This window comes from Callospermophilus lateralis, chromosome 2, assembly GCF_048772815.1.
Source record: "Callospermophilus lateralis isolate mCalLat2 chromosome 2, mCalLat2.hap1, whole genome shotgun sequence".
NCBI lineage: Eukaryota > Metazoa > Chordata > Mammalia > Rodentia > Sciuridae > Callospermophilus > Callospermophilus lateralis.
Window position 1 is genome coordinate 59,617,834 of NC_135306.1, and position 17,733 is coordinate 59,635,566.

General features: G+C 34.1%; 1 protein-coding gene across 1 annotated transcript in view; it reads left to right on the forward strand.

Annotated features, from left to right (window-relative positions):
- Ptprd (protein tyrosine phosphatase receptor type D) overlaps positions 1-17,733 on the forward strand; it is a 382,192-nt gene that overhangs the window by 180,006 nt on the left and 184,453 nt on the right. The window contains exons 4-5 of the mRNA XM_076845982.2: positions 13,495-13,683; positions 17,297-17,407. Of these exons, the coding sequence (XP_076702097.1) occupies positions 13,495-13,683; positions 17,297-17,407 (300 nt within the window). The remainder of the gene's footprint in view (positions 1-13,494; positions 13,684-17,296; positions 17,408-17,733) is intronic.

Here is a 17,733-nt window from a genome sequence, read left to right on the forward strand (position 1 = left end):
CACTTTGTTAAGAATTAAAGACTGTATGTTTCCTAAATTTATAACAATATGTCAGTCTATTACAACTAAAAGAAAATGAGCAATTCTGGGTTGTTTTCAGTATGTAAGAGAAAGGCTTATTGCATCCCTTCTGAGTATCTTATCCTTGGAAACTTGTATCTGTTTAATTGGCATGTTATATATTAAAATGTGACAACCACAAGTTATCTATGAGGAGATTCTTGATGCTGTGCCTTCATAGGAGTAGAACTCAAATTATTCTTCCTTTTATTCAAGAGCCCACTGACTATCACAGTCTAAAACTCTGTGAGTTTTTTCTTGGGCTTGAGAAAACCTGCTCTGGTATGCTCTGCTGTCTTTAAATCATCAGTGGAGAAAATGGATGCAAGTTCATGGCTATCTCCATTCCATTCTGAATTGGTGCCCTGGGAACCCCTCGCATCTCCATAGTAAGGTTGCTAAGCTCACAGGTATAGACAGAAGCAGAAGTTTCTTACCTTTACCCTAAAAGAGCACATAGGGCAAATGGCTTACCCTGCCAATCCTCTGTTCCTATAGATGAAGGTGGATCAGTATTCACTTGGTAGGTACTTGCTGTTTGCTTGTTGTGGAGTTTGCCCTAATGCAGCTCTCCTGGTAAGCGTCCATCCTTCCTGGGGGCATAGTGTCTGTTTCCTAAGTTCTTCATATAGATAACATTCTTCCCAAAAGTAAGCCATGACTGAAAATATACCATACAAATTCATTATGTTTTTAAAAGCCATTCCTGACGATTTTCCTTCATTTCTTGTCTTCAGAACATACCCCAAAACTTGTAAAATTAATCTTCAAATTCTTTGAACTTTTCCTGCTTCTCCCCATGAACTCCACAACTGTCTTGATTTACTTTTCTCTTGCCTAGGTGCTATCTCTATAACCTCCTTAATGGCATGCCTGTATCATCTGGTTTTTTTTTTTTTTTTTTACCTCCTCCAATGCATTATTCACATTGCTGTTAAAATGATGTTTTTCAAAATGCAAATTTGGTGATGAGCAACATATTTTTTCCATTACACATGGCCTGTAAACACTTAAATGCCACCACAAGTATACTTACCTTTAAAAACCTTTCTTCCAGTTGCTTCAGGAAAAAAAAAAAAACAACAACCCATAATTCTTTGTGCATCTCCTCAGGTGCATTTTCAATCTTTTTCTAATTGTTTGGGTTAATCTATTGAAGAAGAAAGTGAAGCTTTTATAATTTATGAGAAAGCTTGGTATCTCTTCTGTCTAATAGCAAGGCTTTATGGGAATTTTTTCATGGATCGTTTGGTGGTCAACTCAGTCCCTTTTGGGATATTTTTCTTCTGTCCAGTTATTTTCTAGAAGTCCAACCTCCCTTGATCAACATGTTAAAATCTTTCAAAATGGAATGTATATGTTTATACCATGTTTGCTTTCTATTATGATTTTTTTTGATTCGTAAGTTTATATAGAGAGGGAGCAAAGTTAAAAAAATTGTTAAAGGATATGACAGTTATAGACTTCTTTGAGTAGTTTTATAAATTAACAGCTTGTGATTCTTAAGAATTTGAGGAAAAACGTACACTGATAAAAATGTAAACTAGTTTCATTTGGTGGTACTTAGGCGTGATATTCAGACTGTATTTTGTAATATAAAGTTATTTGTACTGATGTGAAATTTTTCTATGTGTATGTGTTTATATGCATATATATACACACAACACATTCGTGGGTAATATACATTATCTTTAAATGTTTCTTGATGTACTTTTGTGGATTTTGTTCTTCATAGTGAAACATTTTTATGTATGATATTTCATGTTTTATTGATTTTTTTCTGTGCATATTATGCCAAATGATAAGCTTCTTTGTGGCATATTTGTCTACCCATAAAAACATAATTTGATCAATTTCACTCCCCAATAGTTCCTTTGATTTGATATTTTTATTTTTTAAGCTACTTCCAACAGAAAATTGCTACTATGTCTTTCACAAGACTCCATCTTCTGCCTTCAAATAAAACAATGAGAACTTTACTAAGCAATTCAGAGTAAAATCTGGAAAAATTTTAAATACTTGAGTCACCAAATTTGAGGCTGGGTCTTCTTACCTATCACTCCCAGAAATTAATGATCAAGGTAGCACAAGCAGGATCTTTGATGTGTTCTAGGAAGAATACTGTGAAGAGCTGGAGTTGGGGGTTGTGGATTTTTTCCTGAACATTTTCAAAAGCTTGGTATATGAAATAATATTTAGATTTTTCAAGCTATTCTTAGTTTTAAATCAAATTGATATTTTGTTTAGAAGGAAGATCACCAAAAAGCTTATTTTTTTGGTAAAATTTCTGATACTGAGAAAGAAAATTATTTACCTCTTTTTTGTTTGTTTAATAAAAATCATAAACCTGAAATTACTTTTTGAATATTGATTACATTGTCTTTTTATGAACTTGAAACCTGCTTTTGAATTGTCACTCAAATTTATTCATTGTTAAGTTTTGGAAATTTAACATTTGAAAGTCATACTTTTATGGGATTTCACATATTGTCAGAAATTAAAATTTTCTAATGTTGTTGTCAATGGTGTAAAATGTATAAGGACACTTGAAATGTTATTTAAATAGTCATTGTATTCAGGGGGACTCAGATAAAATTTGGGGGGAAATATTTTTCAGAGTTGGGACAAAAATATCCAAGTACATATAACCACTCAAACGCTTTGGGAATAAACATTATCCAACTGAGTTTTTCAATAAAATATAAAGATTTTATAAAATCTCATTCATGATATTATAAATTTCATTATAATTACTAATAAAATCTCATGGTGCTATAAATTAATTATAATTACTTGTCTATGATTTCAGACAATCCAATTACATAGAAAGGTGGAACCTACAACAGGAAGAACTTGTTATTAATAATCTATTTGAGAGTTGATTACAGACATGATGCCTGTCATCCCAGAATCTATATTTATACAAACAAGAACATACTGCTAACCTAACTGAGAAAGTAAATATTGTAATTGAGGTTTCACCTGTCACCCCAGTTCAAATTTCTCTAATTTTCCTCCAAGGCTCTTTTCAAAATTATGCTTTGTCAAGAATTTGAAAGAGTTATTTCTTTGACAATTCGGGACAGTTTTGAATATATCAATTTTGGTTTTTCATAAAATGTTCGCATTTGGGTTTGCTGATATTTACTCATGATCTTATATAGTTTATGGATCACTTTTGCAAGAAAAACTTGTAAATGATGTTATATTTTTTTTCTCAGCACATGAATTTTGCTTATCCCATTACCAACGTTGTTAATGTTGGCTCCTGATAAAGGCTATTTCTGTGAGACTTCCCTAATGTAAACCTATTTATTTTTTGTTCATATTTAATACTTGTGGGAAATTACTTTGAGACTATGTAACAATACCTCTCCTCCTGAAATTTTCCATTTTATTCCTTTGATTGTATTAGCATCCACTCATAACTTTTCATTTTATACAGTATGTTATCTTTGTCAATTTCAAAAAGAAAAAAATTGTTCACCTTGTTCCACATTTAGCCAGCAAGAGCCCCTCATTCTGGCTTCTTTGTCATTTTAATGTCTCCCTATGATCTTTTGAGTACTTTCTTACACAAGATAATTCCACATACATCTTGTATTTTCCTTGTCTCAGTGTTGGTTGGCATCAGTCATTTCTCCAAGGAGCAGTGTTTTGTTTTCTTGGAGAGTGATGTTAGAAATCAAGATCTGATCCCTAGGCATGGCCATGACTGCTCAACATTGCTCTTCCCATGCTCTTTTGGTTCACTTAGCTAGGAAAGATGTGGTTGGTTAAGTTAAATAATGAGTGCCTGATACTTATTTATAATTATATTCATTTTTATACTCACAAACTCATTTATTTAAAACTAGGTGTTCACCATAATACCTCCATTCTCAATCCAATGCCATGTGTTTCATTTTGGTTTTCTTTTTTATTTAATATTCATTTATTTCAAAAAGATTTTCTTTTTTTCTATTTTTGTTTGTTTGTTTTTTGAATTCACAGTATAGTGAAGCAGCTAGAATGAATGGTTTTCTTAGTTTTATTTGATTTGAACTTGTTAGGTCTCCTAACTTTTACAAAGCATATGAATAATTCAGAAAGGAAACAAAATAAATTCTCTTTACATCTTTACTATATATTTTTCTCTGGGTCTCTTCTTTAAAAAAAAGCAAAATTTAAATTCACTCCATTTTTTTTCTAAATATAATAAAATTCCTAGTATGATTTGAAGAGAAGTTTCTATAAGGTAGTTAATTATTTTATTATTCAAAGGTAGTCTTTTGGATGGATGTTAGGGTGGATACTATGGCATGTCCTTTTTAGAAAATATAAGTTGATTGCAAAATAATTTGTGAAAGTGATTACTACATTTTGTTATTGTAATAAGATTAACTCTCCTATTCTTAGGGATATAAGTCTAATTTTTGGATATTGGATCTTTAAGTCAATATTTAAGTAATGATATTGAGGCTGTATAGGAGAAAAGGGGTACCTTTTCTTTTTAAATTTTTTTCTAAATATTTCTGATTTTAAAACACTAATATCAGTATGAGGTAATTGATTAATACAATGTGAAATGGATGCATCCACATTCAGATAAATGATAATTTAATCTAACTGGGGTGTGTGTTCTGTAGACATTACTTTGCAATTTGTGGGATAATTGCACACACTCCTTCTAAACAATTTGGCTTTATTCTGTGCCAAGAGTACCTTACAAACAGTCTTCAACATTTGAAGACTATTTCATAAAATGAAGTTTTGTTCTAGAATGCCCTTAGAGACTCTTTTACCTAGTAACTGCCCTTACTTACTGATTAATCAACTCATTTCATTCTAAAATAAAAGCTGCTTTGATTTATGAATAGCCATATTAACACAAGCATACCACCTATGTACAATAACTTGCAAAGAGAACTCAGACTGAAATTTTATTGCATATTGTTCATAATTACTTTTGGGGGACTGATTTTTATTAAATATTTTATTTGGAATGTCAATGCTTAAGAGCAGTTTTCTCCTGGTTTAGATAAGTTCCTTCTGAATTACAGTAGCCTAGGATTATCTTATTTATGTTTCTTTTCCTATTTCATTCATATGCATATCATTTTGATAATAGCCCAGTGGCTCAACTTTGCTTGAAAACATGATTTAGCTTTTATTTTGTTTTTACTTTTTTGTTTTCAGAGCCTTATTCAATTCACTTGCAGGAAGATTGATTTTTGAATAATATGGTCATGAGGTCAAACAGTACAAATTATACCCAGTTGCCATCTGGAATGGTGGGAATAAAAGCTTTATTTACACTCTTTTCTTTAAGAAAAGCATAATAAATGTCCTTTCCTGGTTCCAAGGAATGTATTCTGCAAAGAAAACGACTCTTGTTTGTAGGCTGATACTGTGGTTCATTCTATGGGACAGTGACTTGAAAACTTATGGCTGTTCAAGAAAGTAGCAAATAAATGCTCCAATCGTTATGTTTATGCTGTCCTGTTCCTGAAACCCTGATTCCTCTGCTCACCCAAAGAAAGCTAGTCATTACTACCTTTTAACAACAGTAGCCGTTCCTAGTCACAGATTACCTCAGAGAGACCTGAGGTTATAGAGTGGGCATAGAGTCTACTTACATTGGGTTTTCTGGTCCATGTACTGTCTTTTGGTCTGTGTGTATGGCAGAACTCCTGTCCTTTATAGCCCTTCCTAAGTAATTAAATAGAATACCGAGGGGTCAGAGATATAGACACAGTGCTGAATTTGAGCTCCTTAGGGAAATCACTTGATTTTTATCATGGTTTTCACTTCCTTCCATTTCTTATCTATCTTTTTTTGGCAGGCAGGATTCTATCTCTACTTAGAACCATTGATAAATTCATGAGAAGTCAATTGATGTATATCAAAAGGTGAATTTTTAAAATGTGGACCTGTTTAAAAGTTACTACTATATCCCATGGCATGTTAATGTCTGATACTTCCTTCTTAAAGTATGAAATAACCAAGTATTCACAATTTTTTTCACTGTGTAAACATCATGAGTGGACTCCAGTTAAGAGCTCATCACCATTCATGGAATGAATGAATTTAAAGAACAGCAGTTGTAGAAGAAACAGGATAAAATTAAGATTAAATTACAATACACCAAATTTAGAACTAAAAGACTTTCTCTAGTATTTACTGTATGTCTGGTCTGGAACAAGTAACTTAATTTTACTGAGTCTTTGCTTTATGTCCACAGAAAATGAAAACAATGACACCACCCTAAAAAAACTCAAATATTTATGTTTGAGAGATACTGGGCATCATAGCACTTAGTAATATATAAAATGTTACATTTTTCCAACATGATTTTTTTAACTAATTCCTTTCTTATATTTATGAATCTGCTCTTTAGAACTGGACAATTAATAGGACTGTTTTGTTAACCTTTAGAGATATACACAGGTATCTCTTGATTTATATTCTTTTGCCCAGCATTCAGTTTCTAAATAGGAAAAAAAACTTTTTTTTGGAAGAACATAACCAAAAGCATCTAGTTTCTTGGTTTCATCTTTTTAAAAAATCTTTTTATTTGAGAAAGCCATATAGGCTTTTTAACATGATCAACTGCCCGAGATAAATACTTAGCTCTCCTTCTCTGAATTACTACAAGAGATGTCTTCCACGACATATATAAAACCAGTTGGTTTAAGCATTTTTGGTCACTCAAAACAAAGCTTTGCCATCCCAAATATTTAGTCCTTTAAAAATTCCTTTTGGGGGACAGTTCATCAGATAATATGAATTCTCTTTATTGGTCATACTGAATCATTGAGGACCCTGAAAACTCATTCAAACAGGGGAAACAAGAGCCTTCATGAGCTTTGAAGAAGTTACTTTGCATGGACACTGCTCTCTAAATTCGCTTGAATGTCCAGATATCTCCTACTTTTTTTGGGATTTGCATGGACTGTTTTCTCATTTTCAGTTTATTGCTGTGGCTCTTGTTATATTAAGGCCTACAGTCACATGCCTCTGTTCTACTTAGACCCACTGCTGGACCTTGGCATCAAGTAAGTGCATATATACTAATATTATCCTGGATGCCAGATTAGTGCCAGGCACTGCTAGGCACACTTAATGCATTTTCTCATTTAGTCCTCCTGTCTGTAAACTGGGTACTATTGTTATTGCCACAGAATCCAATTAGTTTGAAGATAGAATGAAATCACAACATAGAGTCTCCAGTGTGCTTCATACCCAGTACAATGCCCAGTCTGACACTAAATATTTGTAGCATGAATGATGCCATCTATTGACATTTTAGTAGGATTTTTTTTCAATTCAAATTATTATCTTTAATATATACTGCAAATTCCACAAGTACTTTATAATTATCTTATTTCACAAACATCTTATTTGACTACTTCAGTTGACCTTCTTTATAACGAATATATATTTAAAATTTTTAGGACAATTCGTATGTCTTCTTAGATATAAAAACATACCAACTCTCTATCAGGTGAGGATTAGGGTCTAGGGCTTTTAAGAAAATACTCAACATATTATCATTTCAACATTTTCCATATTTCTTGTTAATTAAAACTTCCTTCCATTCTTCTACCTTCCAAATTAGGGGGGAAAAGTCACTTTTACTGTCTGTAAATTGATACCATATATTCCTCAAGTCTTATGATATCCAGTCCCTTAGAAATCTTTGCTCTTATTTGTGAAAGAAGAACTACAATGTTTGCCTCCATATGCAACTGGGTGATCCACTTGTTTTTTCCATTAGTTTGAACACCAAGAATTCCATTCCTCTGTAGCTTAACACTAGAATATAAATACATATCCCATTTTGCTCTTTTTTGGTTTCATTGGGTTCACACATTACGCTTTGTCACATGGCCCTGGTTTTGATTTGATTTGTAGTAACATATGCAAGAAGGCCTCCTATAAAATGAAGAAGTCCAGGAACTAATGTCATCCTTAAGTAGCAGCTGCAACAAAGTTAAAAGAACCACATGCGGTGTACATCTTGAATGAAGAAAATTGTTTGCTCACTAAACCAAATTAAAGAGTACATTTTGTGAATTTATAAGGCTAATACTTCTTAACCTGGTGTTTAAAAAAAAATAGGGGTTTAAAAATAGTTTCTCCCATTTGATGGACGGTACTCAAATAGAAGCCAAATGTATAGCCACAAAACTACTAAAGAATGGTTAACCATTAACATGAGTGCCATCGAATAAACGCACTGGGAATTCAGAGATGCCTCATGAATGAGCTCTGAAATGATTGTCACAGCATCCTAAATGTGCCACATTGCAAGTATCTTTTGAACACAAGGAAGGTACAAAGGAAATACACAAAGCTCCTGCCTCCCCTGAGCTTGTAAGAGTTCATACAATACATTGATGATCATAAAATATTTATTGGTAATATCAGTTGGGTAATTTTAAGGATGAGTCATATAAACTGGTACTTAGAAAAATGACTTCAAGGGACAAATTCACCAAGGAAAAAACTGCTCGTCTTTTCCTTTGGATTTGGATGTTCCTTTATTATACCACCATTTTTGCCCAAAGTTCTGGTATACTTGTCAAATCTTTTGATAATGCATTTGAGGAAGCATACCATTGATTGACATGATTTCCCTAGGAAATGTATTGGTGATAAATCTGATAAATTTTGAATTTTTCCAAGACCCATAATATAGAATCCTTCCTTGAAGATATCCTTAAATCGGTTAGACCAGTGGGCAGGAACTGGTATGATCTTTAAGAGCCCTAGCAAGATTAGACAACGAGATAATTGAGGCTACCTCAGAAGGACTCTGGCCTCAAGAGGTAATTTAGAGTTTCAAGATTTCCTTTCAAATGTGAGAGGTTCAGTGTTTGTGGACTTGGAGCAAAAATTAAAGTATTATCACTAATATTCTTCATGAATAAACAATGAAAGTGGTTTAATTGAGCAAATTATGCAAAGCCTATTTCTTGATCATTGACAGATGTCTAAGGGCTGACTTCCTGTAAAACAGAGACAGGTATTTTCATCATTGATACCTTTGAAGTCCTGGGCAGGTCAGGGATTGTTAACAAGTTGAATAGCAATGGAAAGTTAATTCTGAGAAATGCTGACATTCCTGTTTCTCTTTTTTAAACAGAACTAAAAATTCCTTATCAGCATTTTTCATTAAGACATAAACATATTCAGAGAATGGCTATATTTCCTGCTCTATTATAACTGCCATTCCAAACAAAATATGTATGAGTCTACGATTCAGTAAGCACAAGTACGTAGTAATCTGCCCTTTAATGGCCTCTCAAAATGACAGACCAAATGGCTTCATGAAGGTCAAGTCTGATTTAAATTGTTGATAAATTAGTAGCTAATTCTGCATGATTGAATATTAATATGGAACGGTGTTAAGTAAGGCACTTTAAAACTTAATGAGCACATTAATGAATAGGACAAAATGTTTTTCTTTTCATCTCATCTAAAAGTTTAAAACTAAACATTGACAATTTATTATTTTTTGATAACTGCTTTTTTTTTCCCTTGTGAAAGTTTATGTGTTAAGGCATTAAGAGTATTGATTTGATTCCCAAGTTTCTGGTACCACTCATTTGATAAGCTGTCAAAATTGATGTTATCCAATAGCCAAGGCAGTTTTGTATAAATCACTAATAAATGTAGAGGGTGAAAAAAGGCAATTAACATCTTCTAATGCCCACTGAGATAAGCATTCCAATTAGAAATTTCATTATTTCTACAGTTCGTTTTATGTTGAATACTGAGATTTATTGCCAAATACCTGACAGTCAAATTGGAAACAAGCCACAACTGTCAAAGTATAGCAGCTCTGGCTATTCGAATCTGTTACATTGTGATGTTTCTCATGAAAATTTAATGAAGAATGTGCATTCAAAGAGTTTCTATGCAAAGGGGGGATGGATAGAATTTAATTACCCTTATTAAAAATAAGAAAAGTATGGTCTTTACATTCTCTGTTTGATTAGTATGCAAGAATTATTATCTTTGTTGTATACTTTATATATAAAAAGAGGCTCTGGAGTATTCTCTATGAGTCAAGAAGGAAAAAAAAAAAAAAAACAAACCAAACCAGTCATGCAAATATATTAGGCTACTTTCAGGTGGGCATAAGTCAGTTTTTTCTGCTATACCAAAGGTGAGGACTTCATTTCTTGTGAATCTAGATTTCCTTGGTAGGAGCTTTGGAGTGGCTCAAAAATTTTTTTAAGTTTTTGACACCACCCATCAGCCCTGTAAGGTTGACTTGATTCTTCTGAGAGATGAACTTTTAGAAGAAAACCAACAATTAGTAGGACAATATTCATGGCTTAAATGCAAAGGGTGGGAGGTGATATAGTGCCTTGAGGAATAAAAAAAAAAATCAGGAATCCCAAGGTGATTTTTTTTTTTTAATTTAACCTCACTGTGTTGTTTTAAAAATGGAGAATAACAAAATCCTAAGACTTTTTTAGAACCTCATTTCTAGATGATGAAGGCAATGTAGTTGACTTTGGAGCACTTGAGATAAATTATTTTAATCCTTTGAAACATTTTGTGTCAATAGCTGCCAAGTTCAGAGCTATTGCTCTTTCTGCTATTTTTTGTTCCTAAATAACATTAGAATTGTACTGTAGATGGAAATAGATGGGCAGAATTTTTAAAGACATAAAGAACTGACTGAAGAAATTCAAGTGGTTATTAAAATTAGCATAGCCTAATTTGCAAGATACTTCTTATTTCAGTTTTAATTTTTAATTTTCCCTTGGAGACTTAAAAAAAAATCATCTTGATATTACACTCTTTACCACTGTTTCTGACACTTGTCCACTGTAGATCTCTGCTTGACTAAGAATGTATAAGCTTTTATGTAAACACAATGTTATGGTTTCTTAAAAGAGCTGCCACTTTCAACTTAACATGTGTCGTCCAATGAAGTTAAACATATATAATACACACATGCACATAAATGTACATGCACACATTTATTTATTTACTTATTTGAAGTTCCAGGCCCTAAGTAACTGGTCTAAAGGGAAAATATTCTCTAGTAAATTTAGATGTCAAACTGAACTTTTGATCTTGCTTAGACTGCTTAATAGAAGATATCTAACCTCCATACTGCTGAGCAAATGGGCCAGACTATACATCGACTTACGTACCTCCATCAGTTTTCTCTCCTAATAACTTAGACCTGTTCACTGAACTTTGCTCTTCTTGAGCACTTTCTTCTTTGGTGGGATCTTCAAATCAAATGTTCACATTCAGAACCCCTCCAGTCTTGAATATATGCTACAGGTCACCTCTTTAGCAGAAGTTCTGTATAGTAGAGAAAGTTTGCCCAGAAGCATTTTGATGTATTTATTCACAAGTAGGAATAGAAACCACTGGAGTTTACCTTAAAATCTTCAAATCTAGACTAGCAAGAGGGTAGGGGCTTTCGGATGCAGATGAGACATGAAAGAACTCATGGTGTGGAGGGATAACCTGATATAATTGGTAAGTATAAGACAGTGGATTTAGGAACCCACTGCTGTGGTATCTCTGACAAGGAGATGATTAAATATGTAGGAGTCTGGAAGAAGATTTACAATGAAAGCAATTTGATCTGGATGGCTTTCTGGAGGCACAGTGACTCAACAGACATGATTTGTCTGGGGAGTGGGGACAATCTCAGTGTAGACAGAAGAAGTTTCCTGTGGAGGAAGTGATCCATGAAAGGCTAAGAAAAGTGGGACCTGATTTAACAAAGGAGTTTGTTAGGCAGCTTTCAGACGTTTGATTTCCCTTGCAGACTAGAAAGAGGAGAGGGAGGAGAGCACCTACAGCTGACTGAAAGCATGGTGGAGGCACCACAGTTGGGCTTCTGCACTAGAAATTGTAACTAAACCTCAGTAAGATTCACAGAATCAACTGGGGATTTGCCACTCATGCTGGAGCTTGTAGATGACATCCAAGGGGAAGTTTGATGCCACATCTGATGATTTCTAATGTTTTGCTCCCTGGAGTTGATAATTTTGAGTCATTTTAGAATTGTTGGCATGTGAAAAGATACTGGTGGTCACAAGGGTATAATGGTCTCTTGTTAGTCATCCCAACTGGAAGGCAAAATGTTTCTCTAATGGTCTTCAAACAAACGGCTGAATTCTACTTCAGATAATTTTCATTGAACCAAAATTCCTTCAATACCTTTCTATTCCTGACTGGAAGAACTGGCAATGTAGATTATCAGTGTGAAGCATGATAGGGGAATTTCAGTAGACTTTAATTTCTCAACAGAGATCTAAAATAACTTGATGTGAGTATGGAGAAGTCAACTGTGAATGAGTCTGAAATTCAAAGATTAGGAATTTCAAGTTTTTAATGACTGAAAATGGTACTTAGAGATGGAAGAAATTATTCTCTTTCCAAAGGACCTGTTTACTTTTGTGTTATTAGTAGGGTGTTGACTTGTTCTTTGGTTAAATCCCTTTTAGACAAATTTCTGATTAATTAAAACTTCCTATAAAGAAGTTCATCTGTATTGCACCTTATGATTGAGCATTGCATCTGCTGTCTCTTAGTATCTGAGAGGAATCTATTCCAGAACATACACGTGTGTACACACCGTACAATAGCAAAATCAGTGGATGATCAAGTTCCTTGTATGAAGTGGTGTGGTATTTGCATATAGTCTTGCACATTCTCAATATACTTTATTATTTCTAGGTTACTTGTAACTGTATAATACAATGTAAATGATATGTAAATAGTTACACTGCATTGTTTGGGGGATAATAGCAAGAAAAATACCTGTATATGTTCAGTACAGTTAATTTATTTCCAGACACTTTGAATCTTCAACTGGTTCAATACTTGCAACATTTAAGTGTTCAACCAGTGGACCCAGAGGGTTAAGTGTGTTTAGTTTTACTTAAGTCATAAGTGAAACAAATTAGCTTGGAGTACAGACAGCTTAACTTAGCTCCTTGCTAACCTGCTTGTTTGCAGGGGGCATGAACTTCTATTTACTTTCCACACTAGTCTATGCTTACTCACTCAGTGAAAATATTTCTCTCTCTCTGAAATCCCTTTTTCCTTTTTGCAACTTGGTCACTTGGACTTCTTCCTCAAGGGCTATTGGAAATCAGAGCTTCAGTTTGATACTTACTGACCTCCTCAGGCACAAATATTGTAGTTACTCCATCTGTGCTCCTGAAGAACTCACTGGGAGCTCAATCTGTATCACAGTCTCAGCTATTTGTGTGTTGGCCTTTCACGTATGTGTACTCTGCTGCTCTGAAACAGAGATGATGGCTGTGTCCCAATGTAATGGTACTTGGTTTGTGTTAGGTTCTCAACATAATGAATAAGGTTAAAAGGGAGATTTATGGGTAATATTGAATTCTGGACATTTGACTTCTTAATGCAGTTTTTGTGTTACTTTTTGTCTTACAGAGGACCAAATTCCCAGGGGCTTCCCTACCATTGACATGGGCCCTCAGCTGAAGGTGGTGGAGCGTACACGCACTGCCACCATGCTCTGTGCAGCCAGTGGTAATCCGGATCCAGAAATCACTTGGTTCAAAGATTTCTTACCTGTCGACACAAGCAACAACAATGGTCGTATTAAGCAGTTACGATCAGGTAGGGTCTTGTTACTGTTTCTAGTAACTCCTAGAGAATTTTTTTAAAAAAATTTTTCTCTCTCTTTATTTTTATTTTATTTTATTTTATTTATTTTTAATTTTGAGGTATTGATTTTTCTCCCTCTTTTTTTCTCTGTTATTTAATGTGTTGTCCATGTGTGTGATGTCATAACCTGTTTCAGAGTCTGTCTTTCTTCTCTCTCTGTTTTGCAGCTTCTGTTTAATCCACATTGCTCACTGCTGTGACTGTATTTTTGATAATTTTTTTTAATTTACTGCTTTCCTGCAGTATTTGATGGATCCATTTTCTCCTCTTTCTTTCTCTTTTCTTTTGAAAGAAATTTATTTCAACATTGGACTTCATTCAGAACTTGCAAGGAGTTCCAATGGTTATATCCATTAAAAAATAAATGTTCATATTAAACACTAAAATGATTTAATTCTATTAAAGTGTATTTTCTGCTGTCTTCTACATTTGAACTCATCCAAGTATCAAAGTTTAGTAAAGTTTGGGCACATCTGCTTTCTTTTCACTAATACATAAATCACATAGACGTTCTCTTATGAGTAACCAGATGGATTTTTTTTTTTTTTTTTAATTTACAAAGTCCTTTTCAAAGTACCGATGAGAGGAGGGGATTTTTATTACTACTTTATCACTGTGAGCGAGCATTTTCTACACATTAGCCACAGTAGTGTGCGCCCACACTCAAGGTTTTTGAACCCTCCAGGGACTGGATCTACAGAAGCCTGCTTTTGGTGTAGACTCCAGCTTTTGCTGTTTTCTCTCTCTCCTTATCCTTTTCTCCCTCTCCCATTCGCATCCAAGTTTATTCCTTTGCTCTCTGTAGATTAAAAGTGGAGGTAATTCTAAGTTTGTTAAGTTTTAGAGGCTGTCCCTAGTTAATTTCATGGGGGCATATATTAATAAATAAGGTGTTTACTTTGACATGGGTAGTAATATGGATATAGAGTGCTAAGTTGTTTAACTGCCTGTCTTCCCAGAATTCTCAGCTTTTGACCTGTCCTGTGATGTTAAAGCGTCTTGTTAACTGCCTCTTTTGCTTGTTGTCAGCAGAATTTTGTAGATTAGCATTCTGTTATTGTAAATAAAGAATTGATTATTCACATGTAACATAGATGATATAGTATAATAAAGCTTTAACTCTGAAAAATTTGTACCAAATTATAAGGAATATAATAATATTTTTATGCTGTCTTTCTTCTCTCCGTATTTAAATCTCCAGAATCCATTGGTAAGTGCTTAGTTCTGAAGCGCACTTCACCCCCCACTAATTTCCATATTCAGAATATTATTATTATTAATAATAAAATGCATGGCATGCATTTTACTAACTGTCAGTGTAGACACCAGATCTCCATAGTGGCGCGCACACGCACACCTCCACAGAGCCGTTATCGTAAGAACACTGTATAGAAAGATAAATTAGTACACAAATAGTTGTTATTCACACAAATGCAACGTAGTAAATAGCATAAGATATTCAGTCAACAGTGTTTGTTTCTAGTTAGTGCTTAGTGTTTCCTATAACAGTATATATATATGCATATTTATATATATACTTAAATAGCTTAGTCAGTATGTACCTAAATTATGTCTTTAAAAAATATTGTATAGTTCTATTTTTTTTTTCTTAAGGATATGAGGCCTATGAGATACAGTTCTAACCCTATGTGACCCCATACCTAAGAACTCAGTTGCCCTCTGAGAAAGGCAATGCTGCCTATTATGGTCCTTGCCCTCTGTGGTATAATGCAACTTGCTTTTATGATCTAATAATACTATCTAATATATTCCTGTTTTACCAGTAGAGTAATTCAAGTTTCTTTTAAGACCTTATTTAATTCTGTAAATCTAATTTAATTCTTCTCCCCAGCCCTAGCCTCCTTCTTCTCGTACTAATGCTTCTTCTTTCTAATCTTATTTGCATTCATATTATCCACCCAGGTGGTACACCAATAAGAGGTAAGAGTGCTGAACTAACGTTCACAGAATGATCTTACTCATTCTTTCTGTCCTTTCATCCCTCTCATCTTTGTCCGGTTTCCAAAGTCATTCCAATAATGTCCATCAACTTAATTTTTTTTTCCTTTGTACTGTTTGATTATGATTCGTGACTCTCATATTGTGAGCTCTCCTTTTCCTTTTCCTTTTTCTTTTTGTTTTGTTCATTTCTTCCTTTATGAAAATGATTATTTAAGTTGTGATATGCTTCAAAGAAAGCATATCCAGGTCTCTAGACCACAGACCAGTCACAGCGTACCATCTGTCCCTCTTTTTTTCCTTTTCTTCTTCTTCTTTTTTTCTTTTTCTCTTTTTTTTTTTCCTTTTTTTTCTTCTTTTTCCTTTTTTTTTGTCCAACTGGAGAAAAAAAAAGATCATTTTTTTTCTTCCTTAGCTGTTCTTGTTCTGGACCAAAGCCAAGGTGGTCTGGAGAACAGTGGCAGACATGCAGAAGACAGCCTGGACCATCTGCTTTTTGTCTTTATCTTTCAAAAGGTTTTTGCTTTTGTTCTTCGACTCTTTTTTCTCTTAATGTCTTAAAAGTCAAAGAATGACTCCCCTTTCCACCTGCTCCCACCCGCCTCCAGTCTGACAGCAATGCTTTTTTTCCCACTTCTTTTTTTCTTGGATTACTCGTCTCTGGATTTTTGGATCTTCTGTCCTTCAGGCCATGGAAACAAGGTGCTCAGTATTCTTGGTGGTATGTGGTATTGCTGGTTTTTCATACTTTGACTCAGTGTTCGTTTCTTTTGTAATTCTTGTTTTGTATTTTTCTTGGGGCTTTGTGACACCACACTGCTAATCCCACTGGTGGATTTTGATGGGTGTCTTAGGGGATCCGTCTCGAGGTCCTCAAGCAGTGATTGGTTGGCTCTTCCTGGCTGGCCTGGGCCGTGCTTTTGAACTTTTTAAAAATCTTCTAATGCAACTGCTCTTTGTTTTTCAGCAAATGTTAAAAAAAAAAAAAAAAAAATGATTGTAAGTCGTGGCAAACTGTCTTTCTTTTCTTAAAAAAAAATCTGCATGTCTTAAGGGAGTTTTGTTTCTTTAAGTAATATTTTGATAATTGATAATGACTAATTTTAATTTTTCGCTTTGTGCAGCCTTTTTGTGCTCGCTGCGTATTTTTGGCTTTCTTCCGCAGAAGACTTTCTTGAAAACCCAGCCTGGTTTTTTTTGAGCGTACCTATCTTTTGCGCCACTTTTGATACCAAAATGAAACAAAACAAAACCAAAAATTAATCTTTTGTTTTATTTAAAAGCCATACTTCCTTGAAGCAGTCTCACCCATCTTCATTTTATTAGTCTAGGAAATGAGAGTGTTAATTATGACTAGAAGCCTTGCTTGGGAAAAAAAAGATATTGTTTTCTTATGCTAGCGTTGATGATGTAAAAAAAAAAATAATCTCTATATGTTTTTCTCATCGCATCATTTTCTGTCTGTGCACCTTAGCAAGAGATTGAATCGACGTTGAGCGGACCTTCGCTTTGCAGGGCTTTTCATGTTGTTAAGAGGTTTAGCTTTCTGAATTGAAAAAGCTTTTCTCTGACCATCTCTTTGGCAATATATTTTATATCCACACAGGAGCCCTTCAGATCGAACAGAGTGAAGAATCTGACCAAGGAAAATATGAGTGTGTTGCCACCAACAGCGCGGGCACTCGCTATTCTGCCCCTGCCAATTTATATGTCAGAGGTAGGAATGCCACAACCCTGGCGTGGCTTCTTCCTTCAGGCTCAGGGGGACTTGAGATGCCCACGGGGTCTGTATTGTTCTGTCAGGATGTAACAAGCTGATTTGGTAATGGTTATGGTAGCTAAAGCATTTTAGTAGAGAGAGAATTAAAAACTTGAAATATGTTGATTGTTAAAAAAAAAAAAATGAGAACTCTTGAGTATAATCTATCCCGAGGCTTGAGGTTTGTAAGTATATTTGCATTTTTACATTTTGATTTCTATTTTTACCACATTGATTGAACTGTGCTTGGCATTTGTTTGAGGTTTTCTCCTTTTTCTTCTACT